General features: G+C 35.8%; 1 protein-coding gene across 2 annotated transcripts; it reads left to right on the top strand.

Moving 5' to 3' along the window:
• Positions 1-1,945: 1,945 nt before the first annotated feature.
• On the top strand, positions 1,946-27,408 carry LOC149794225 (uncharacterized). 2 transcript variants are annotated; one of them, XM_089968340.1, is made up of 6 exons: positions 1,946-2,063; positions 10,033-10,217; positions 14,659-15,446; positions 19,785-19,936; positions 20,846-21,027; positions 26,353-27,408. In XM_089968340.1, exons 1-6 carry the CDS (start codon positions 1,963-1,965, stop codon positions 26,526-26,528), a joined length of 1,584 nt encoding a protein of 527 aa, XP_089824466.1. In that variant the 5' UTR covers positions 1,946-1,962; the 3' UTR covers positions 26,529-27,408. The 2 variants fall into 2 exon arrangements, with proteins under 2 accessions (XP_089824466.1, XP_089824467.1); XM_089968341.1 differs by lacking the exons at positions 1,946-2,063; positions 10,033-10,217 and adding an exon at positions 12,258-12,630.

Below are 27,408 nucleotides of genomic sequence, written 5' to 3'. Positions count from 1 at the left end.
TTGGACTGCTTTTCGGTCGAGTAATTAGGTCAGATTTATAACTGGTTTTAAAAAATTTAACGTAATAATGCCAATAAATGGCAAGAGATATTAAGCAAACTAAACTGATCGTGCAAAAAAGTTAGTAAAGTTCAGCATTTTATTAAAATAATAAGCTGAAGAGAACCAACAATGAATATGATATAATGTGCTTAAAACTTTCCGTTTATGGGGAAAAAATACAAACGAATTTAGAAACAGACTATACGCTGGCGAAATTTCTTGAGAATCCCGTTCTAGCGGCAAGTTGACATGTTGTATAGCAGACGATAAAACTACACATGGGACAACTTGCAAAATTGTAAACTTGGATTAAAGTGCAGTATTGTTTTAAGCTATGTCAAAGCTAAGACCCATCTGGAGAGACAAGAGTATCTGTCTGAAAACTAAAATCAGACTATTGCGAGCTCTAGTCATCTCAGTCTTTTTGTACTCATATGAGGTATGGACCCTGACAGCAGAATTACAACGAAGAATACAGTCACTTGAAATGAGATGCTGCAGAACCATCCTTGGCATCTCTTACATGGACCACATCACAAATGAAGAAGTGCGTAACACCATCAGGCGCGAAGTAGGCCAATATGAGGACCTCCTCACCACCGTCAAAAAGAGAAAGCTTAAATGGTATGGCCATGTCACTAGAGCCAACAGTCTATCCACAACAGTCCTGCAGGGCAGCGTCCAGGGTGGCAGAAGGAGAGGTAGACAGAGAAAAAAGTGGACTGACAACATCACAGAATGGACCAGGAAAAGTTTTGCGGAGACACAGGCATTAGCACAAGATCGAGACAAGTGGAGGGAACTGTTCAGATGTTCAGCAGCACAGTGCCTCGACGACCACACTAGGTCATGAGACTGATGATGATGATGATGATGATGATGATTGTTTTAAGGTATACATTTCCATCTTTTATATAATGTCTTTATTTTATGACTCTAAAAGATACATAGTACAATGGATTTTCTGGGTTACACGTTCAAGAAGATCAAGAAGTGGGCCTTCCTGTTGACGTTTAGAAATCACATTTTCATATGAAATTAGTGTAGAAATGTGGGATATTTTTGTACACTTTATGAATATCACTTCCTTAATAAAAGGACGATCGTTCTTTCTTGATACAAATTGGATATTCGACCAAAAATAACACGTGATTCAATGTTTACAGTAATGTCGTATTGTTGCACAGAATTACCCGACGCGAAGAATTGGCTGACATGGTGGTAAATATGTGTCATTAAGTGTATAATGAACAAATGTCCTAATATTGTCAGGTCAGTTGTTAATTTTCTTAGAAATTTACTCACAGATATGATCATATGGTTAATTTTTATTGGTTTAATGTTTTAATATATTTTATTTATATGATTTTATAATATCACTTGATCAAAAAAGAATAAGAAACCTCATTAAAAATGGACGTAAGATGTCAGTATTGTCCTTCTCAGTTAAAGATTTAATTACTTTAAATTAAAAAAATAAAAAACAATCTGATATACTCTTTATTACCTTTTATGTTCCAAAAATATAAAAGAAACAACATCAAAAATAATTTTAAAAAATAAAGGTACATGAAACAGTTGTATCCTTCCATTTTAGTGTCACACATACCATTTTCAGACATAAACTGGTCCGGTCCATATTAATTGTATGTCACGAGCTCGTTGTCAGAGTGTAGGATAATCATGTTCAGTAACAGAAAAAGTGGGGGCTTACAATATTTACATTCATCAATTAACAACTTAAATCTTTTTACATAAATATACTTCCTTGAAATATTTCATATGTATGTTTGATTGTATTCTGTAGTGTGTTTAACAACTGCTTCCTGTAGCAGCGTCTTTAAATCGTGGTTCATGAAACGCTTGAGTCAATCTAGAGAAATGTATGTGACATACGTCTAATGACACTGATTAACTGCAATGGCGACTATCAGTAAGGCAGAATATCTCCAACGTTACTTATCAAGTCATTCAGAAAAGAAGAAGAAGAAAAGACCAACTTCAACAACTCCTAATACAAGGCAATACTCTTAGATTACGTTTTAGCAGGATTTAAAAAAAAACAAAATAGAAAAGGTGAAATAGGCAAAGTTTTGGACGAACGAGTATATAGCCTCTACTCGAGTATGCATGTTGATGCGTTCCACATGTCATCGCGAAGTTTTCCAATCAGTAACTCAATAAATTTCAATTCTGCGTCATTAAATGTAGCTATACGTACCAGATTCGTTTTAAATTCTTCGTGTGAAACGATTTAGGTACTTTTAGTTAGATTTAATGATGCTGACCCCAAAAACTAACAGTTTGTTGGTAAACCGGTAGTCCTACATGTAAGACATAGCACATGTTGATTTTGTTTAGGTGCTGTCTTACTATCCAAATAACGGACTTGTATGGCGTGTCCCGATGTCGTTGACATCGGAATGAGTAATCAAAGTTTCAGGAACATCTCACACACTTGGCAGCCTATATCGACACTTTTCCACTAATTTATGTGTAATTAATATTAATATGATTTATCCTGGCGGAATGAAAATATGATACTAGCAAGTGGACACATTTTCACATTCCATTGACATACATTTGAATTTGTTGCAATGCGACAGAAGTTAAGGTATGCTGAAGTAAGTTCAAGTACATGTTTGGGGATAAGTTTCATTAAAGAATAATATTTCAGCTTAACCCAATTTCGGCATTCCGGGCTTTAATCGCTTTCCATCTTACTGAAATTTAGGACAATGAAACTTGAAAATAGGTCAATTTCTTTTGTGAGAATTTGAATTTATTAGAGAAAAGACATCAGAGTAAGTAAAGTCTGACTAAAACATTAATACTTTACGTTGTAGAAAAGCGTCATTATTTTAGTTGTCAGTTGTTTGAAATATTCCTGAAAATTTGACTTTCGTAACGATGTTATTCGACATCAAAACATGCTACGCTGCGCCGTTAGTTAGGCTGTAAGACCTTGACACCTACAATATAAATATCAGCATCAGGTCTTACATGTAGGACTAGTAAACCTGTTACTAGATACACTGAAAAACCGAAATACACATGTATTTACATGTTCTCTGTGTATATATCAGTGTACACACAGGAATTATGATCTAATTTTGTTTGAATAGTAATATAAATTAAAATAAACTATGATTGGAGCGATTTTGATACAAATTAGTTTGACTTTTCTCCTAATTATACTCTATAGCACTCGTCATTCGATTCTACTTTATTGGACAGGTATCTAAAATGGATGTTCATTCCATTCTGGAATGGAGGTGGTATGATAAAGACTGATAGTTACAGAATGGAGGTACTGGAACAGACGGTGTCAACCAGTTTAATTCATATTATTGAAAAGTTAAAGTCAGGGATGGTCCTGGCTTTTAAAAAGCTGTCGCCAAAAAAATCGCCAACCTCAATATTTTGTCGCCAATTTTCAAAACGTGTCGCCAGAACAAGTAGTGTACATTTTTTGAAGTGTTAATTTAGTCTATTAATGTAACAGGCAATGAAAATTACAAAAGATAGGTTAGTTAATACTCTAATTACAATAAGCATTAACAAAATGTTACAAAGTATTATATGAAGATCCGTCGCGATTTTAGGGCTGCCAACTTGTTGAATGCAGTTTCAAAGTCTAATTTTTCACATCTGTACATGCTGATTCTCATTAAATTCTCGAGAGATGAGATGTAGAGTTTATTTCTGATGTCAGTTTTTATGAGGTTCATCTTACTGAATCCATGTTCACAGTCTACAGTGCTGACAGATGACACCAGTAGTCTCTCGGCAGTCCCCCCCCCAATGGCTAACTTCACAAAGCTTGAAGTGAACTGCTTCCTAAATCCCAAGAATGATCACTGAATGCTGTATAAATTTTCTTGACAAGCAAACTAGGATCTCCATTCCCACGAATGAAACTTACATGAGTCAACACCTGGCAATATTGGACCGTATATATAAGCATGAATTCACACCCAGTTTAGGGATTCTTTCACTCCTGTATTTTGAGAAATAAATAATTATTATTAATTATGCAAAACTGTTTTTTTGTTTTTTTTTTTGCTATTTCTTGTTGCGGAGTTTAAGTCTCTGCAGCCATAACACGGATTGATGGCAAAAGGAAAAGATCAATGAGTGAAATGCTGCACTGGCGACAGATATAATTGTGATTGAGATTTTTTCCATTTGCTTTGTATTTATACGCAATAGGCGGTACTTCAAAGGTTATCAGTTTTCTATGAAGGTTCAGCAAAACTATTGTATTGGTATATGTAAAAAAAAAAACCAAAAAAAAACCAGAAGGATTAGCCATTCAGTTAATTGTATCTGTTCTTTTCATGTCTTAAGAAGTCGGTCAGTTGTAGGTATAGTTCGGTAGCATGATTGACTGTATCACACCATACAGTACTCAGCCCAGATGTCAGCATAAGCAGATTATGATGTAACAATGCACTCTAAAGATGGGGTTGTCAATACGAACAAAGGATCGTTTGTGTAACAGATTGATTCCAATGCATTGCTTAGTCAAGTTTGTGGCTTCCTTTCATTCTCCTTTTAATTTATCCAGTCAAAATCCATGATTGTATGTACAAATTAAATAACCAAAAAGTCTGTCGCCAAAAAAATCGCTAGATGGGATAATTTAGTCGCCAGTAAGGAAAAAAAATCGCAATTTGCGACATTGGCGAAGCCCAGGACGATCCCTGGTTAAAGTAAATATATTATGTTAGCAAATACTATTGATTCTTTTCACTTTCATTCTGTGTATGTATTACTACGCTTATCATATCTGTTGAATCCAGTACGGCCAAGTCACGCCATTACATGAATTTAGCTATAAACAGGAAAAATTTAAATAATTCGTATCAAAATCACATCAGTCATATTTAGTTTGCTTTATTTTATTATTCAAACAAAACCGAATCAAAATTCCTCTATGTACACCAATATATACACAGAGAACACGTAAATAAATGTGTATTTTGGTGTATTTCAGTTTTTCAGTGTATTTCAGTGTTTCTAGTAACCCTTTTTAAACTAATGCTAACAGTCTCAATCTTTTACTGTACAGGGGCAAAAACTGGCATGTACCAGTGTAATGGAATTTCTCACAGATGCAGATATTCCAACAAGTTGTTCTATGCCACTTTTTTGTTTTTTCTTTGCCCGTGACTGGTGTCATAGAAAAACCATATTAAGACATTATCCAAATTGGACAGACCATGCTGTTATACATACAGACTATCAGGGTGCTTGCTACAGATTCATCAGTTTTTTTTGACTCACCATTGTAGTTAGACAGCAAATATAATCCCTCTTCTATTGATCAATGACATCATACAATTTAGAAAACTCAACATTTTAGTATTAATCCCTGTCAGAACAGAATGCATGTATATTCAGCAGTTGTTGAAGTTGGATTTCAGCTGTTGATGCTTGCATGGAAAATAGCATCACCACAAAACAGGCCCAATATCTCTTAGCTGTCTAGCGATGCCTATAAGCATATTACAGGGAACATCTGATTGGGACAGAGCTGTGGAAATGGTGTGCTGTCATGTCAGAAATGAGATAGAGAGAGATCATGTGAGAGATTTGAGAGTGCCATTATGTTAAAAATTTGAAAGAGATAATTCAGAATAAATAAATGCAAAAACATGCATTGAGCTGTAAAGATATTTCAAGGATATAAAACTTACTATTATGGTATGTATACATGTATGTATGTATATATGTATGTATATATGTATGTTTGTAATGCTGATACTAATAAATAATGTTTATGTTATAAATTGTAGTGTAAAGTACTAATGTATGTATGTATGTATGTATTATCAGATATTCATCTATTGTAAATGTTATTAAATATTGAGACCGCTCCAGTGGCCTAGTGGTTAGAGCATCCGGCTTGGATGCAGGAGGTTGTGGGTTCAATCCCCGGTTGAGTCATACCAAAGACCTACAGAAATGGTACTAACAGCTGCCTCGCTTGGTGCTCAGCATTAAGAGGTTAGTGTTAGGACTGGTTGGCCTGGTGTCAGGATAATGTGACTGGGTGGGACATCATGCTACATGTCTGCGGCATGATGCCCCAGTGCTAGACATCTGCCACTCTGCAGACATTGTAGTGATGTGACTGAAAACTTGTTAAAGCTGCATTAAAAATCCATATCACACACACACAAACACACACATTAAATATTGAAAATACTACTACTGCTGTAGTATTGTTATTATTATTTTATAGCATTATTTTTAGTCTTTACAAGTCAATACAGCTCAATGCATTTCTAAAAAATTAATTATAATTATCATTCACTCTCCAATTTCTGAAATGGCATGACATTTCCACAGCTATGCCCATAACATTAGTCAGTTCTGGTGATATAGCAGGGTTGGTGCTGGTTTTAAAAAAGTTATCACTAAAAAAATCAACAACCTCAACATTTTGTTGCCATTTTTCAAAAACTGTTGCCATTTTCATAATACAGTACTATCCTTTTATCTCAACACCCTTGGGACCAAGGTAATATTGTCATCATAAGTGGATGAGATAAGACAGGAGAGGGCCTAAAACAGAGCCTTGAGGGACCCCTGAATGAATAATGTGAGTTTGTGAGCCAATATTGCCAGGTATGATCTAAACCAGTTTAAAAAAGGATTATCAAACATATAACAGTTCACCTTTTGCACCAGAATTTCATGATCAATGAGATCAAAGGGTACTAGGACAAAATGTTAAGTGGACATAATGGTATTAGACAAATTGGTATGGATAAAAAGGTGCAGACAAAATGGTATGGGACAAAATGGTACTAGGATTAAATGGTACAACTACAGATTTATTTATACGAAATGTACATAAAAAAACACAATTTTTACTAAATAACATTGATAGGCTGCTATTGTGAACTGACCATTGATGATTTATAATATTTACTTATACAATCATTTTTTAAAAAAATTTAATGCTCTTCTTTCACAAGGCCAGAGCTCCTTGCCATCACTGCCATCAGTGTTCTTGGTAAATAAATAACCTTGAAATACAAGCTTGTGAGTCCCTTTTTGAGAAGTAACATATTCTAACATGATGAAAAAATTTAAAAAGTTTTATAATTAAATAAGACAATAAAGTCCTCTTAAAATGATATGCAACTGTTTCCAGCTTTAGATTCAAACTACTAAAATTAAGGCACCCCAGTCGTTAGTGAGCAGTTCATTTTGATACTTTGATCGATAAGCGCTATATGCCGTACAATAATGTTATAACTCAGACCGCAGTTTAGTTTATTCTACGCTAAACTGTCAGCTTTTTCTGACACCAGACTGGCTATATTTTAGGTTCAACTCGTGCAGTTCGGAAAATGTCACTCGTATGAGGTGTGAAAATTTTGCGTGGCAGACCATCAATAAATATACGCTATTACCAGGCTTTCTAGGGTGTCACTTTTCCACTAATCACAAATTTCACAATTGCTGCAATATATTGTCGGCGTCTTTTTGACATGCTCACAAACTGTGGGACACTAAAAATTAAGTGCAGTTAGAAGAACTTAAAATTTTGTAATACAAAATAACTTTTTGAAAGCCTTTTTAAAGGCAAGGAAGAGCATGGAAGAGTGACACAAACACTAGATCAGGTTATTCCTAGGCTTCATGGTAAATGCTTAATTTCAATGCCAGAAAGCCAGGTTGATGAAGGTCATCATAAAGTTATTTTTAGTTGTCTGATTTAAAAATGAGACCAACATAAACTCTGTCTCAGATGATATGAATAACCATTGTCCATTACTTTATGTCTGGGTTAAATGCACATGTATATTGACATTAATTGCTTTTAGGTCATGGAAGCCTGATTTTGTTGATTCAAAATTGTTGCAGATTTTTTCAGTCATTAAAATTGCATTGAATTACTATTTGGTATCGTTGCATTTTGTAGATTCTGCATAAGTTATTTGCAGTTTCACTTGAGTTTTTTAAGAAAATACAATTGACATTTCTGAAGTTACACAAATTTAATAAAAAATCATTTGTATTGGGATCTTTTTCAGTTAGTTTATGGATGCGTGAATATTTTAATATGTGTATAAAAGTTAAATATTATTATGCTTTTAGGTAATTATTAATTTCATGAGCAAGCGAAATTCTAATATATGTACCATTTTATCCCATTTTGTCCCATACCATTTTGTCTGCAACATTTTATCCATACTATTTTGTTTATACCATTTAATCCTAGTACCATTTTGTCCCATACAATTTTGTCCGCACCAATTTGTCCAATACCATTATGTTCACTTAAAATTTGGTTTGTACCATTTTGTCCGCTACCATTTTGTCCAGCCACTGATCAAAGGCCTCCTTGAAGTCAAGGAAAACAATCCAAGTCATAGAACCATTATTCATTTCTTGTATTCACTGATCTGTTAGTTTGGCATGAGTGATACTTTTTAAATCCTGATTGTGCTTTGTGAAATAGAGAGAGAAAAAAATTCATAGACCTGTATGACTATTTGCTTTTCAAATAAATTTGATAATATAGGTGGTGTTGATATTGGTCTGTAATTCCCTGGATCTTCCTTTACTCCTTTCTTAAAGATAGATGTAACCCGTGCACATTTCAAGGTATCTGGACAATTACCATTCATTATACTTAAGTTTATAATATGTATTAATGACTTTGTTTTTACTTGGAAATAAATCTATCATGATTATTTTTTTGGCTCGAGGATTCATTGTTTAGTTTTCTGTTCATGATCATCAACTATATGCTCTCATTTTGTGGCCAGGCAAAAGAAAATCATTCAAACATTTCTGTCAGAAATGAATCATCTTTTACTCTTTTAGCAAGGAGCGAACTCTTTTCAGTAAGCCATCATGGAGTATGGTCAATTCAGTCAATGTAAAATCGACCATAATGATCTTTTATATTTATTTTCTGTGGGTTTTTTTCTTGAATCCTATCAGTACCATAAAACAACCTTCTTGCACTAAAGATGGAAAATAAAAGTGAATCACACAATAGCACAGCCTGCTCATTGTTAAGGATCTCTTTGATTATTAAACCACACCAACTTTTGGACAAATTTATTAGGTTGATTGTAAGCTCTTAAAAGAAAAAGTAAAACCATTTGCACAAAACATAGTAATATTTTTTTTAAATACTTATCAAAAAGGTGAATTTTTAGTATTTGAAAACAATGTGTTGCTGAAAATCACATTCCATCTAGCTATAAGTGAGGAGATTACTGTATAAGCTCAGCTAAAAGTGAGGAGATTACTGTATAAGCTCAGCTGTAAGTGAGATTACTGTATAAGCTCAGCTATAAGTGAAGAGATTACTGTATAAGCTCAGCTATAAGAGGAGATTACTGTATAAGCTCAGCTATAAGTGAGGAGGTTACTGTATAAGCTCAGCTCAGCTATAAGTGAGGAGATTACTGTACAAGCTCAGTTATAAGCGAGGAGATTACTGTATAAGCTCAGTTATGTGTGAGATCCAACGGCATAGGCCCAAATCTGGGTGGCTGCAGTTTGTTAGGTCTAGTCAGTTGAAATATAATGTAAGCCTGATCTGCTGACACATTATATGACTGCAGATCAGGTCAGTAATGTTTGTCATTGGACCTGACTTATAAGCAAGTATATATGATATATTAAAAGTTAGCCTGGTTATGTGAATTGTGCATCTCAGTGTATACATGTACTACAATAAAACATGGTTACTGTAATTCAATCAGTCGTAAACTCATATTGAAGGACTGATCTTTTGTACCATACTGACTTTGGTTATCTTTTAAGATTAATTTGAATCTGGGGGCATTTTCAATTAAGACAGCCGAAACAAAGTTATTTGAAATATTGGATTTTATTTTATTTGTGTTAGTGTTTTTATTTCAGATGTAGATAGTGTACATTCTGTATTCTAGAGCATTGGTGAACATATTCTCATGATCCACTCACATTTATTCATTGTATTTTTTGCAGGACTAAAATTATAGATGATGATCTTGACTTAAAATCATTTCCACCAAAGAATGTGAACAACACACTACAAGATGAAGAGGATGATGCACCTGTAGTGGCCGAGTTCGTAGATGAAAGACCAGAATATGTACAGCAGATGGAAAGATATAGGGAAGGAAAATGGAAAGCTGTTAATGTTACCACAGGTCTGCTGCAGATAAGTGTATTAATAAAAAGTACAGCATCATTATACCAGGAAAAAAGTATATAGATCAATGTTACACTCCGATACAGTGACTAATTATACCTTCTAAATGTACTGGTTAAAAAAAATGCTTGTCTTACTATAAAAATATGTTTAACAAACAGAATAAATCAGTAAAACCAGCTGATATTTATCATATGAAAAGTGAGTTGATACACCACTCAAATTGTTATGTATATTTGATTTAATTATATCTGATTTAACACATATTTATTTCAGTTTAACTGTTTGTCAGTTTAATTTTTTGAATATTTTATTACATGCTATTGTAATGTAAATGTATTCACTAGAGATGATACTTTTTTCAGAAGTAATTTGACCATGACTGTTCGTTTTATAAACACCAGGTGTTGATCTAGATCCTGACCCTGATTCAAAATTTGTAGCAACCACATAAAGAAGTTCTATTTTTATTTTAAAATGATTGGCTGTTGTCAAGGTCATGATGGGACTATGTGTTTAAGATTTAAACATTTTTTAAATTTAATTCTTAGAGTAAAATGATTGGTTTTTGTCAGGATCACACTGGGTGTACGTGACCTTTAACATGTACCTAATTTCTATGAGCTTCGAGTCTAAACATGTGACATAATCTTAACACAAGTACTTATTTGATATGAAATTTATTCACTGAGTTGAATTTAAATTATATATGAGCTGCTTGCAGGAAAAGGCACAATCGAGTAAAAAAGCAACAAAAATTGAATTTCAAATGAACAATAATTTTTAGATTCTTTTGATCATCACATTTTTAAAGGACTTGGCACAACACATTATGTCCAATGATTTTTAGGGTAGGACACTAATAATGGTGAGTATTATCTGATCAAATGTACTATTGATTATTGATGACATGGATGTTAGGTGGTCTAGAAAGTCAAGGAATCAAAAGCCATCAGAAGTTATCACTAACCTAGAATTAACTTGGGACCAGAAGGATGTAGAGTAACCTTATCTAATGCTGTATCCAGCTATAAAACAATTATCTCAGTTTAGTCAGGTTTTGTCATTTGTGAATCTCAATGCTCAGGTGTAATATAGTAAAACAGAGTTAACTCAGATGTTAGTGACTTGAACGATCAGAATTAATCTAAGCATTTGTAACTGGAACACTCAGAATTAATCTAAACATTAGTAACTTGAACACTTAGAATTTAAACATAGTAACTTGAACGATCAGAATTAATCTAAACATTTGTAACTGGAACACTCAGAATTAATCTAAACATTAGTAACTTGAACACTCAGAAATAATCTGAACATTATTAATTTGAACACTCAGAACTAATCAAAACATAGTAACTTAACTTAAACACTCAGAATTAATCTGAACATAGTAAATTAAACACTCAGAAATAATCTGAACACGATTAATTTGAACACTCAGAATTAATCAGAACATAGTAACTTAACTTAAACACCCAGAATTAATCTGAACATAGTAAATTAAACACTCAGAAATATTCTAAACAGATGGCAGCAGATAAAGTGATATTTTCAAATATGACAACATAGCACTGTCTGAAATTGAAATAGACAAGGAGTAATGTTAGGACAACACAGCTTTAAGGCTCCCACTATTCAGTACCATATATATATATATACCCAGATTACTGATAAAATTGTAGAAGAAATATAGTTTTATGTTAATTGATAGCCAGAGTAACAAAAGATAATTTTGCAGGGTTAACTATCTCGGTCCCATTATTTTTTTCTGTTACATCAAGTACTATATCAGTCCCATTACTTGCAGTACTTTTTTCCCATAAAATGAAGTACTTTTTCAGACCCATTACTTGCAATACTATCATTGTTCCGTCACATTAAGTCCTTTCTCAACTGTATTGCACTAATCATTTTGTTTATTCCATGATATAGTCTTTTCTTGCCTATGATATTGGAAAATCCTTTTGTTTATTCCATGATATAGTCTTTTCTTTCCTATGATATTGGAAAATCCTTTTGTTTATTCCATGATATAGTCTTTTCTTTCCTATGATATTGGAAAATCCTTTCGACTAAAGACCTAAATACAAATTATAGATCCTGGGTACTTGTAGGTATGGATTTGTACTGTATTTTAAGTTGTTTCTAAAGTCATTTATAATTTTATATAATAAACAGTTATGATTACAGTTTCCTTATATATCACAATTAGAGACACATGCCATTAGGTTGATAAATTTCTACTGTTAACTATATTTTCAATTCTGTACAACCCCTCTGGTGGCTGAAGTGGTTAGAGTGTCTGCCTCAGATGTGGGAGGTCTCGGGTTTGAACCCTGGCCAAGTCATACCAAAGAATTATAAAAATGGTACTAACAGCTGCCTTGCTTGGTGCTCAGCAGTAATAGGTATGTGTTATGACTGGTTGGCCAGATGTCAGAATAATGTGACTAGGTGGGACATGATGCTACATGTTTTCGGCATGATGACCCTGTGCTAGACATCACTGTTAACTGTCACACTGCAGACATCGTAACGACATGACTGGAAATTTATGTATGATGAGGGTTGATTGGCAGTTTTATGAATGATGTATTGGTTAAAATGAAACATTTTAAGGACATTTTGAGATGGATGTTTATCCATTTATCTCGTTGCTTTTTTAATAGACAATAAAATAAATAAGAAACGAAACTCACTTTGGCATGTGTTTAGTTCACCAGAATTAATCAAGATGGAAGGGGTAAACACATAATTAAGAAACACATACCAACCAAATAAAAGTTCTGTCAAATAGGTTACTCAGATTCATAAACTGTACTGCAGAAACTTTACTGTACAAAGTTATTGTTTGAGGTGAATCTTATTACCTTAAAATCGTAATTGATAATTTGTTTCATTTTCAGGAATGTTTTCTTTCTGGATTAAATTGATATATCTGTACAGCCATTTCATTGAATTATCCTGGAAATTCTCTATACCGTATTTTCCCGCATATATCCCGCAGACGCAGATAATCCGCACCCTCATATAGCCCACGGGTTTTGGGGTTTTGTGTAAAAAATCGTTGGCATAACCCGCACCTTTGTATAGCCCGCAACCATACATTGATGAACTTTTTGTGTATGTTCACATTGTCTACCATTACTGTTTTTAGAAGGACCGAATTCGTCAATGCTCACACGTGGATGACGAACGATACTACAACTACTACATTTTCACTCACCCGCCCAACATGCAAATTTGTATTTACGCTATCAAGTCAGTCGGCCCCAGTCCATATTCATCCCTCTGCATCAGTTCAAGTTAGTCGCCCTGCCTCCACTATATTCCGGCTGGCAGCCGGCAAATTTGAATTTTGAAGCCAGGTACTTGTGAGCCGATTATGCATTGGTGTGAGGTCCTGAGGCTGAATGCCACAATTGTCAATTTCGAATGTAGCTTGCATGACGTCAATTAACTACCGGTATTCAGGCTCGGTACACAGTCCTTGTGCGCGTAGGCTGTCTATAGGAGCTGTGCCTCAACTACAGGCTACATAAACGCGGACATTTCTAAATAATCTTGTATTCTTTTTAATTGTAGATTCGAGTTTAAATAATTTCTTTCTGTTTAATTTAAAAAATGCCGAAATGAAAGTCTTACACAGCCGACTTCAAGCTAACTGCCATTGTGTATGCTGAAGTGCATGGCAATAGAGCCACAGGCAGAAAATTTGATATTGATGAGAGTGTAATCCGAGGTTGGAGAAAAGAAAAAGGAACATTGGAGAAGATGAATCCACGAAAACGTGCTCGTCGTGGACCTAAAGCAAAATGGCCTCACCTTGAAGCTGACTTGAGGCAGTGAATCGTGGCCCAGCGGGAAAACAACCGACCAGTCTCGACAGTTGCCATCAAACTGAAGGCCAAACTCATGGCGGCAGAGAAGCACATTGATGATTTTAAAGGAGGAGTGCATTGGGTATATAAATTTATGAAGAGGAACCAATTGTCAGTCAGAACACGAACGACCGTCGGCCAACGTCTACCCGAGAATTGGGAGAAGAAGAAATTTTAAGTTTTTATCCCGAAATGTTGATTTGGTCCCGATACCGTAAGTTGTTGTGAAGTCACCGTAGTAGCCATAATATCAAACCCTAGCAAAACAAAACTAGAACAATATATAAGTTATGTAGTTATGTTTTTCAAACAATATATTGAAATATTATTACGTGTAAAAAATTTGTGATATAGCCCGCACCCTTATATAACCTGCACACACACACACACACACCCCGGCGGGGTTTGTAAAATCTGGTATAACCCGTGGGATATATGCGGGAAAATACGGTAATTTAACAATTTGATTTCTGCTGTTGGTTGAAATATTTTTATGATTGATTGATACATCTTTTCCATGCATATACTTTCATTTGTATCCTATTCTGTTTTCAGGCAAAGAAGGAAATGATGGCAGTAATTGTGGTTCTAGCTCTGATCATAGGACAGAATTGAAAGGAGCAGTAAACAGTGGTGAACTCGTGTCTCAAAAGAGAAGTAGACATGACTCTGATTCAGATCAGTCACTACCAGGAACACAAAGATATAATAGTGTATCTGACCAATCACAACATGGGAGTAAAAGGCATGATTCTGATTCTGACCATTCACCACCAAGAAGACAAACACATGATTCTGCTTCTGACCAGTCACCACCAAGAAGACAAAACCGTGATTCTGATTCTGACCAATCACCACCAAGAAGACATAGACTTGATCCTGATTCAGACCAATCACCACCAAGAAGACAAAGGCACAGTTCTGATTCAGACCAGTCATCACTGAGAAGAAAAGGGCATAAATCTGATGTAAAATCAAGATCAGGAAACAGTAACATTAAAAAGAATTCTAGAGAAAGCACTACTGTTTCAAATGAAAAGTCAAATATAGACTCAGATCAATCACCCCCCAGAAAGAAGAAAAAGGATTCAGATTCTGACCAATCACCACCAAGGAGGCAAAAGCCTACTGCAGATTCTGACCAATCCCCACCAAGAAGAAATAGAAGGGGTTTAGGTGTTTCCAGATTTGATAAACCGAATGAAGATAGTGATTCTAAAAGAAATGAAGCGGGAAAAATGCAGGAGACACTTTCTGGGAAGAAGGCGGGTCTTTCTTCTGCAAAAGACATGAGAGAGGAAGCAGAAATATTGAAGAGAAAAGAGGCTGAAGCCTTCAAAATGGTAAATTTGTAAAGTAAAATGATGATGTGCATAAATATGTTCATCTCCAAAAGTGAAACCATCCATTTTTATAAGCAGATTTGTATGCATATGGTTAATAGAAACCAACCGATATTGTGACTTTCATCTGGTAGAAAAGTCTGTTCATTGGTCATTAGACTGGTTAATTTCTTAAAATGTGGGTGTGTATTACAAGTAATTTCTTTTTAAAGGTGATCTCTTAAGTAGGTTTAAACTGCTCCTGTGGCCTAGTGGTTAGTGTCCACCTTGGATGTGGGAGGTTGCAGGTTTGAACCCCAGCCATGTCATAGCAAAGACTTATAAAAATGGTACTAACAGCTGCCTTGCTAGGCACTTAGCATTAAGAGTTTAGTGTTAGGACTGGTTGGCCTGGTGTCAGGATAATGTGACTGTGTCTGTGGCATGGTGCTCCAGTGCTAGACGTGACTATAAACTGTCATGCCCTCAGACATTGTAGTGATGTGACTAAAATTGTTAAAACTACATTAAAAATCCAAATCACACACACACACTGTTAGTCTAGACAGATAAAATTGTGTAGACATGCTTCCATCCATTTGTAATAAATAACTTTATTAAATTTTCATGTTATTTTAATTATATATTTTTGTTTCAATACATTTTGTTGAATGATGCAAAAAGAGCTTGACATAAAAATTATCTAATTCAGATATTTCCACTGTTTGAGAAAGTATATAATTGTTTTTAAATTAATTGTACTTTTTCAACTCTGATGTTTTCTTTACTTTGTATGGAAAATTATTTGAGAGTATGTTGCTTATAATGTAGATGACCTGATAAGATTTTTTTTCTCACCAATTCAACAATTTTGTGTCTCAATAATTACAAACTTAGGAATCTCATAATAGCATTTTATTACTCAGAATTAAAATAAAATATAAATCTTGTTTGAAAGCATGTCAGTTACAGTTACTTAACAGTAATTCTAAAACTAGGTAATACTGATCTGTAGAGGTACATGTTTATTATTGGTTCACCATGGTATTTTGTTCCTGAGGCACGTATCATGGTACTTTTCCACTATACCCATGCTTTGGCAGTTTCCATAAGTAAGGAATGTACAGAAATGTTTAAGTAATCTAGTTATGAATTTATTATCAGTGTGAAAGCATCTCCCTTTAACATCACAATTATCCAAGGCTATGCTCCAACTACCGATTATGATGATGAAGAAATAGAGGAGTTTTACAACAAACTACAGGGTATTCTAAACATGGTCAGTAAGAAAGATATCCTTATTGTCCAAGGAGACTGGAATGCCAGAGTTGGCAAAGATGCTCTAAAAGACTGGGAGGTAAATTGTGGACCTTCCTGCAATGAGCTTACCAATGAAAGAGGGAGACGGCTGCTCGAGTTCGCAAGCTACAACAACTTGGTACTAGCCAACACCCTGGGACAACATAAAGCTTCATGGTGCTGGACATGGCACTCACCAAATGGAATCCATCACAACCAGATCGACTACATACTGGTTCAAAACCGTTACCGATCTGGCATCAGTAGAGCAAAAACAAGGACATTGGGAGTGATCATGACCTCGTGATTATGGACTTCTGAGTGAGGCTGAAGAAAATTAACAAGCCAAAGATCATCAGGCTCAAATTCAACCTTGAACAACTGAAGGAACCTAACATCTGCAAGTCATTCCAAGCCACAATTGGAGGAAAGTTTGCTCCACTCCTTGTGATGGATGGTGATGTCAATGAGATGACAGACACCTTCAACACAGTCATGACAGCAACTGCCAAGGACATCATTGGCCTCCATCGCCCGAAGAAAAAATCCTGGGTTACAGAAGAGATTCTCAAGTTGTGTGATGCCCGAAGAGAACTAAAAAATACCAGACACACAACAGGGGCATTGAAGTACCGAGAAATAAACAAGAATATCAGAAAAAACTTGAGCAAAGCAAAAGAAAATTGGATTGGACAAAAGTGCACAAAAATGGAGAACAGTCTGATAAAGAATAACAGCAAAAAGGCATTCCAAATTGTGAAAGACCTCACCAGACAGAAACAACCAAGAGTCAGTACCATTCAAGACAAAAATGGAAAATGCCTCACAGAAGTGAGTGACATTGCAGAAAGATGGACTGAGTATTGCAAAGAACTCTACAACCATCAGTCCACAGGAGACCCAGAGGTGCTTCAAGTTCCAAACTCCTCAAATGATGATGACTTCCCCATTCTCAAAGAAGAGGTGGAGTCAGCAATAAGAGCACTGAAGAATGGGAAGGCAGCTGGAGTAGACAACATCCTAGCTGAACTTATCAAGAATGGGGGAGAATCAGTGAAAGAGCTACTAACAAAAATCTGCAATAAGATCTGGCAGACAGGTGAATGGCCAACACAATGGACCCAGTCACTGATTATAACACTTCCCAAAAAAGGCAATCTCCAGCTGTGCCAAAATTACAGAACTATCAGTTTGATCAGCCATGCTAGTAAGGTAATGCTGAAGATCATCTTGAACAGACTGAAACCACAAGCAGAAGAAATCATCGCTGAAGAACAGGCAGCGTTCCGGAGTGGAAGAAGCACAACAGAACAAATATTCAATCTCAGGGTTCTGTGCGAAAAGTACTCGCAACACCAACAAGACATCTATCATGTGTTCATAGATTTCAAAAAGGCCTTTGACAGAGTGTGGCATGAGGCATTGTGGGCCACAATGAAGAAGTATAACATGGGTCAAAAGCTAACCAACACCATCAAGCAGCTGTACGCCAAGGCTACCAGTGCAGTAATTGCCCAAGGTGCTGTTGGGGACTGGTTCCAGACAACAGTGGGAGTGCGTCAAGGCTGTCTCCTGTCACCCACGCTTTTCAACATTTACTTAGAGCGCATCATGAGCGAAGCCCCGGAAAACTACTGTGGGACAGTCAGCATTGGAGGGCGTAACATCACCAACCTCCGCTTTGCAGACGACATTGATGGGCTGGCAGGCAGTGAAGACGAGCTAGCCACCTTAGTGAAGAACCTGGATGAAACATCTTCCAGATCTGACATGGAGATAAGCGCTGAGAAGACAAAACTGATGACAAATAGTGGCAAACAATTCTCAGCCAAGATTAAAGTCAGAGGACATGAACTGGAAACAGTGAGCCAGTTCAAATATCTTGGTTCCATAATCACTGAAGAGGGATCAAGAGCAGAAATTTTGTCAAGAGCAGCACAAACAATGGCAGCTTTGTCAAAGCTAAGACCCATCTGGAGAGACAAGAATATCTGTCTGAAAACTAAAGTCAGACTATTGCGAACTCTAGTCATCTCAGTCTTTTTGTACTCATGTGAGGCATTGACCCTGACAGCAGAATTACAACGAAGAATCCAGTCGCTTGAAATGAGATGCTGCAGAACCATCCTTGGCATCTCTTACATGGACCACATCACAAATGAAGAAGTGCATAACACCATCAGGCACGAAGTGGGCCAATATGAGGACCTCCTCACCACCGTCAAAAAGAGAAAGCTGAAATTGTATGGCCATGTCACTAGAGCCAACAGTCTATCCACAACAGTCCTGCAGGGCAGCGTCCAGGGTGGCAGAAGGAGAGGTAGACAGAGAAAAAAGTGGACTGACAACATAACAGAATGGACCAGGAATAGTTTTGCGGAGACACAGGCATTGGCACATGATCGAGACAAGTGGAGGGAACTGTTCAGATGTTCAGCAGCACAGTGCCTCAACAACCACACTAGGTCATGAGACTGATGATGATGAGTTATGAATTTAATGATATTAAAAACATGTTTTCAGTTTCCATGACAAAATGCTTAAAAAAAATTATTGTTTTTTTTAAAATAGTATTTTTGTCAAATATTTTACAGTAATATAACAGAGGTATACATGGTATGTATTGCAGTATGTACAAATATAGTTGCGGTACCAATGATGCTGATTTGTGTTCAAAGTTTGAGACAGATGAGAAATTATTGCATACATTATACAACCTGAATAGAATTTGTAAAAAAAAATAATTTAAGAAAATTGGAAAACTACAGATTTACTTTAATTTGTGTGGTACAAATTTTGGTAGATTTTTGGGGGAGTTGTGTTGAATCACAGTTAAAAAGACACAACATACAACATACAATATTCTACATTTGAATAAATTAGAATTCTGTGTCATTTCAGGAGCTATCAGGGAATTTATGTTGCAACAAAAGTAATATTGTTCTGAAAACCAAATTGATAACATATCTCAACAACTGAATTCAAATAGCATGGCTTGTACAGACTTCTGTATTTGTCACCTATATGACTGTTTAATAATGACTTTCACCTATTCCCTAGATATCACTTGACCAACTTGGTAAGGATGCCAATACAGTGTTCAGAGACAAATCTGGGAAAAAAAGAAATTTTAAGAAGGAAAAAGAGATGAGTGAAGAGGAGAGGAAGAGAGAGGAAGAAAAACAGCAAAAGTACAAGGCATGGTCCAAAGGGTTTGTAGGAAAATACGTCATTTATTTACAGTTGTCTCAGTTTGTAAAACTTTGGTGATCGAGATTTTTGGTTCCTTTAAACTCTGTTCACCACACATTCCTTGTACAGTCATTCCTCCTAAACAAGTATTTTTCCCTTGCATGTATTTTGCACTAACATTTGATACGGCATGCTTGAAATTGGCAATACATTTTAAAAGTTACACAAACATAGCAGTCAGTATAATTTGCTATCATTTGCTCTGTCACAGCTATAAGGCAAGTCCACTAAGTCATCAAGATGCATGACTTTATCAATCAGACATAGCAACAGTAGAATCTCATTTATGAAGACCATGTATTATGTATACTCGCTTATAAGGCAAGTCAAACTGCAGACTAAACAGACCCTGATCTGTCATCATGTATTGTGCCATACAATATGGGTCTGTGAGGTTTGTTAGGAGTGATCAGTAGAATAAACAACATAGACCCTGATCTGCTGACTGTTAGCACATAATGCAACAGCAGACCAGGTTCTATCTTGTTTGCATTTTGACCCAGATTATAAGTGAGCACATTTGGTATATCCTAAGATGCATTGTTTTTAATTTTTTGTACACTGTAATGTTTGATATTCCATCACTCCATAAATGTCACTTTGTTTTGTCCTGTAATGTTTGGGACATTTTTTTCTTCTTCAGCATTTGTCAAATTTTGGTACCTTAGACAGAAAATGATAATTATTTTTACCACTAATTGTTTTATATCTAATCAATAAAAAAAACTACCAAAATATTACAGGTAATAGAAAATCTCCCTGAACATGCAGATTTGCTTTTACATACATTGTTTAATTTCTGCCCTGTTAAATCAAATGTTCCCTAAAAGTGTGGATAATTGAAGTTCATTGTATATTACATACTGTAGTCTCAAACAACAAGAGGAGAAACAGCAGCTACTGTCAGATCATTTGTATGAGGCATCAAAGCCACTGGCACGCCACAAGGATGACGAGGACCTTGATCAGATGATGCGAGAACAGGACAGAGAGGGGGACCCCATGCTGGCCTTCATCAAGAAGAAGAAAAATAAAGACAAAAAGACTAAAGGTACATTTTCCTCTGCAGCACAGTGTATGTACTAAACACAACATCACACTCGTTTTATGCTTACATGTGCAGGATTGAAAGATTTATTTTTGTCACACAGGAGTTTGATGATATGAAAGTCATCTCTTGAACATGTGCAATACGATATCTTGTGTTTTTGATAAGGTCTATTACATCTCTGTAGGTGATCAGGTTTTTTGGATTAGATCAGTTACATCTCTGATGGTGATTAGGTTTTAGATTAGGTCAGTTATATCTCTGTTGGTGATTAGGTTTTCGATTAGGTCAGTTACATCTCTGTTGGTGATTAGGTTTAGATTAGGTCAGTTACATCTCTGTTGGTGATTAAGTTTTGGATTAGGTCAGTTACATCTCTGTTGGTGATTAGGTTTAGATTAGGTCAGTTACATCTATGTTGGTGATTAGGTTTAGATTAGGTCAAATGCATCTCTGTTGGTGATTAATTAGGTTTTGGATTAGGTCAGTTACATCTCTGTTGGTGATTGGGTTTTGGATTAGGTCAGCTACATCTGTTGCTGATTAGGTTTTAGATTAAGTCAGTTACATCTCTGTTGGCGATTAAGTTTTGGATTAGATCAGTTACATCTCTATTGGTGATTAGGTTTTAGATTAGGTCAATTACATTTCTGTAATCAAGTTTCGGGCTTTAGATTAGTTCAGTTTTATTTATGTAGGTGGTTTGGGTTTTGGGGTTTCAAATTAGGTTGGTTTGCTTTTAGATTTTTTTTTGGTAACACAGGAATATGACAGTATGAGAGCCATCTCTTAAACATGTACATTGCAATATTTTGTATTATGTAATGGATCAGGTCAATTACATCTGTAGGTGATCAGGTTTTGGATTAGGTCAGTTACATCTCAGTAGGTGACAAGTTTTTTTTTTTATTAAGTCAGTTTTTTTTCTGTATATAATCAGGTTATATGTATTGGATTAGATCAGCTACATAAATCTCTGCATTTAATTGGGTTTTCAAAAAATAGCTTCAAGTATTGTGACATAAGTCAGAATATTTTCTTAATTTTGTTCAAATGGATTTGACACAAGAGTCATGTTTCTTGTTTTATAACAGTTTACATATCAGTATGCATAGAAAGGTCATACTCACCATACATGATTTTGCAGTATATCATAAAATAGCTTCTTTAAAATCAAGTTTAATAGAACTAAATATTATTCAGTTTTTTCTTTCTTTCTATATGTAATTATTTCCATCTGCAATTTAAAGGTAAAAATGTTCTGTTGTATTTCTTATATTGATGTCCGAATTCCTGTCCTAAACTCGTCATCAACCATATGTACTTGCTTATAAGTCGAGTCAGACTACAAACAACAAAGATCCTGATCTGCCATAGCAAAAGGCACCAGTCCTGTAGATCAAAGGTATATATTATTTGTTCTATTGATTACTTCTAACAAACAGCATAGACCCAGATCTGCTGGGCATTATGTTGCAGCAGATAAAAATATGTGTTTGCAGTTGATCTTGTCTTATAAGTGAGTACATATGGAATTTGTGATTATTCTTCTTCCATAAGTGAATGATAGATGCACAAATTTTACATCATGCATGTGTGTAATTTATGTCATAAATAAAAATTTGGAAGTTATGCCATCCACTCATAATACTTGTGGAATCCTTCCACCACCTTGCAGATTCAGCCCTCAGAGCAAAGACTGATTTTGACCTAATCTTTTGGCTTGTGTATGTTAAAAAATAAGTGATAATATGTCTTCTACATACTGTGACACAGGTCAGATGATAGAGATCTCCTTGTTTTTGTAGGGTTTAAAGCCATTTTTCAGCACAAGATAGGCTATACAGGGTGGCCAGTATAAATGATGGAGGAAGAACCCGGGAAAACTCTGGAAAATACCACTGACCCATGAGAAGCTGCTGGCAAGCTTTTTCACGTAACCACACTGGCCGAGCCCGAGGCTCAAACCCATGCAGACAGAGGTGAGATGGCAGTGATCCGTATTGGTGAGCGCTTTAGACCACTCGGCTACTTGTGGCCCCGGAGTCAGTCAGTACTTTCATTCATGCCTAGTCAGCTTGATCTCTCTCTACTTAGTTTCAGAGGGGATTTGGATTTTGTTTATCCTTCCCCCTCTCCTTTCACATTCGCCTTCAAATACAAAGATTCACACAGATCCCATGAAGGTGGAAATTTTAACGAAAGCGATCACTTCATCACTCACCAAGGGGCAGTGGAGAGTGATTGCAAATTAAAGTCTCTGAGGTTTTTGTCCAAGATGTTTCCTTGTACCAAAAGCGACTGATCGGGTGGCCTTGTGGTTAGAGCATCTGCCTCAGATGTGGGAGGTCATGGGTTTGATCCCTGGCCGAGTCATACCAAATACTTACAAAAATGGTACTAACAGCTGCCTCACTTGGCACTCATCATTAAGAGGTTAGTGTTAGAACTTGTCGGCCTGGTGTCAGGATGATGTGACTGGGTGGGACATCGTGCCACACGTCTGCGGCACGATGCCTCAGTGCTAGACATCACTATAAACTGTCACACTGCAGACATCGTAGCAATATGACTAAAAAACTCTTAAAGCTACGTTAAAAATCCAAATCAAAGACACACACTGTACCAAAAGCCAGTGGAAAACTCAGACCTGTGATAGCCTTCAACTGACTAAAAAAAATATTTTGCACTTTTGACAGTCAATCTTAGCCCATACAAAAACAGTAGATCACTCTGGTGGCCTAGTGGTTAGAGTGTCTGCTCCAGATGCGGGAGGTTGCAGGTTCTGTTGAGTGATAGCAAAGACTTATAAAAATGGTACTAACAGCTGCCTTTCTAGGCACTCATCATTAAGAGGTTAGTGTTAGGACTGGTTGGCCTGGTGTCAGGAAAATATGACTGTTTGGGACATCATGCTGCATGTCTGTGATATAATGCCTCAGTGCTAGACATCACTATAAACTGTCAAACTGCAGACACTGTAGCGATATGACTCAAAAATTGTTAAAGCTGCATTCAAAATACACACTCAGAGTAAACTCTGTCAAATCCTTGTTCATTACCATCTTGTCAACAGTGATTTCAGTATAACTGGATGACATCCTTCATTCATGGTAAGTTTTGTTTTGCTGTGATAAAGGAACAGCCTTATCTGACTTTTTACCAGCATTCTAGTCAATTGGAAGAAGTCAGATCTTGTCCCAGCTCAACCCTCTGTTTGTCTGTTTTTGTTTGTTTGTCTCCCTCAAATACAAATTGCATGAATTATTGAGCTCTCAGTATCAATTTCAAACAGAACTTTGTTTGTGTGAGGGAGTTCCTGCAGTTCTATGTTTATTAAATGCAGATTTGATTCTTCTAGGATATCTTTATATGCACACTCTGTTAATAGCATGTAAGCAGCAAATGGAACCCAGAGGAACAAGTCATAATTATTAACCTCTGGAAATGAAGACTGTAATGAGCATCTTGCATTCCTGTTAAGAAAACCTTTGTAGAAAAGTGACCTTTGTCTTGTCAGTTAATAAAGTTATGGTCACTTACATCCTCAGACAGGAAAGGATCAAGTCACCTGACTTCTGCATCCAGGCTGGTGAGTTTCTGTGCTGTGCTCTGGGCACAAGAAAATGGTCCAGATCACACACATCCTCAGCAGACTCAGTATGTTGACTGATTCTCTGTTAAGAAGGGGACAGACTCTCAGCACTATGTGGTCCCGTCATCTATCGATGTTTCAGAATGAGCAAGCTCCCAGTAGTTTTCTGGTTCAGATTTCCCCTTGAATCCCTTTGTATTTTGCAAAGAATGGACAATGTACTCACTGTATCTGCATTAGAATGTAGCAGTGTCAAAACAACCACTCTCAGCCTGCAAAGATATTCAAACTTCAGTTTTCCTGTGGCCGGGTTTTTAAGGTTGCTGATTGCCTTCCAATACTCCTAAGCTAAGAAGACCCCAATAAGGAACTTCTAAAGTCTGACATAGATGTATTCTTTAATCTCACATTTCTTAACTGGTTATGGAAGAAAGTGCATATTTGGCATTTTGAAATGAACTAAAATATAAGCTGCCTTTAAATATTCTTCTGAAAACATATTGAACAAAGCAATAAAATTAAACAATACACAAAATTAAAACATTAACTAAAGTGTGTTTGCCAAAATAAGTGTTGGTCATTGTCTCTTTATCGCGCTTTAGCCAAAGGTCAGGCAATCTGTATTGAAAGACTTGAAATCCACCATTGACCACCCTTGATCCAATTATTACTTATAACGCCTAATTAAACATGTCTGCATTGTGCTTTAAACTCTCGAGATTACAACAATAAGGTAATGAACTAACAACTTGTTGTGTACACATGTTAGCTTTCTTAATTTGATTACACAGCCACACATCATTCCACTGGTGATATTTCTGGTCCCGCGTGTAAATGTTCTCTCCATTTTCTGTAATCTGGGGATAGAACATGTAAAAGAACCATTTAAATTTTAAAAAAATCTTTCATTTTTCAAAAGCATTAGATTTAAGCTATAAAATGATATTGCAGTAGACATCCTTAAAAACTGTATTTCTGTTCTACTGCATATATCTTCCCAATATACCCAGTCCTGGATCCAAGGTATATATGCCTTCCAACACCTGGTCACACCACTTCCATTGCTGGTTTTGTGACAGATGCACAGAACAACTATCTAGTCATTGTTACCATCTCAGGAGGCTTTTTTGTTGCCATTTACCTTTGACATTGAAGATATACCTCTGACATTGAGGATATAGCTCTGACATTGAAGATGGAAGTTAGCAAGCCCTTTCTTCTCCTCTTGGTCCAACAGTACTGAGGGAAGACTTTGCCCTTTGCTTATCTATTGAAGAAGTCTTCATGCTGTTGCCCCCAGGATTCTGTTTCGCCTCCTGCTTCATTAATGGCCACTTATAAAATTCCCACATCTGTCACCAATTTATCAAGCATGAACAGTCTCCTCAAAGTAGTTATTACAGTCTGGTTGTCTTGTTGTTCTTTTTAAAGCGAATTTTAGGAACTTATTGTCAACAAATCTGTCTTCTCACAATGACAGCTCCCATCTAATTTTAGTTTGTCCTTCAACAAAATTTACTTGTCAGTTTTCCATATGCAAATCTCACAGGGCAGAAAGGATTTAACTCATTTTATTTTGTTCCCATTACAGGACAGATTTTAACCCATATACTTAAATGTCTTTCAAAGCTGAATTTCAAACCTTGTTTTAAAAACAGACTTTATTTCCATAATCACTCAAAAGGAATCATCTTGAAATAGATCTCAAATAGCAAAACAAATATTTCTTACAGAGAGACCAAAGTACCAAGGGGCCCCACCTCCTCCTAACCGATTTAACATCACACCAGGATATCGATGGGATGGTGTTGACAGGTCCAATGGATTTGAAAAACAATTCTTCCAGAAGATCAATGAAAAGAAAGCCATGGTGGAAGTTGCTTACAAATGGAGCACAGAAGACATGTGACCAGAACTATGGACACTTTACATTTTGTGTATATCGTTCTATACCTTTTTTTTATCATGAGTGCAAGATGAAAAATGTGAGGGAATAAATATGTATCTTTGTGTTCTTTACTTTATGTATTAAACATTGCTTTGTGAATGTAATAAATTTAATAAATGTGGTTGTATGCATGAAAGTTCATGAGTAATGAAAAAGATGCGAAAAACAAAGTTGCCTGTACAGAAGTCTTAATACAAAGTCTCATTGGTACATGGAACTATGACAAGTCTTATATGACTCAAGTTATTTAGGTGTTAGGGTACTCAGACTTCTGACTACAGCACTTGTAACTTGCTTAAGGGTAATAGTTAGTACTCCTAATGCATAAAGTTGAGTCTTGGAAAAAAGATCATTAATGTTTCTGCTGTTGTTAATGTTTCATTTTATCTCTAAAATTTATAAATTTTCCCCATAACAAATAATTTAGAAATGTGGATATTTATCTTCTTTTGTTGAACTCCTCTCTTTCTCAAAGTTTATCCAAAAATGTGATCCAATAACAAAGAATCGACTCCATATGACACCATAATTGACAAATGCAATTTGTATAAGACATTCGTTTCTCAATAAATCTTTTTTTCAATCATGTATGGAGTAGCAAAATCTGATGCAGGTTTTGATATGCAAGTTCTTGGTTTTGAGATAACCAAGATATTGTATAATTATACTCAACAAATCTTTTGCTTTTTCATAAACAGATCTGAAAAAAAATCAATTGTCTGGCAGCCCCGGACAACTCACTTGCTGGGCAAGTATAATTTCAACTTATTTGCCCAGAATTTATATCAGACATTGAAGGAAAATTAGATTTTGTGCAATATCATTAAAATTTAATTCTGGC

The sequence above is a fragment of the Sinohyriopsis cumingii genome, chromosome 8, assembly GCF_028554795.1.
Source record: "Sinohyriopsis cumingii isolate HCF-2022 chromosome 8, ASM2855479v2, whole genome shotgun sequence".
NCBI classification, from domain to species: Eukaryota; Metazoa; Mollusca; class Bivalvia; order Unionida; family Unionidae; genus Sinohyriopsis; species Sinohyriopsis cumingii.
The sequence above is the reverse complement of the archived record's forward strand: the minus strand, read 5'-3'. Positions and strand labels throughout refer to the sequence as shown.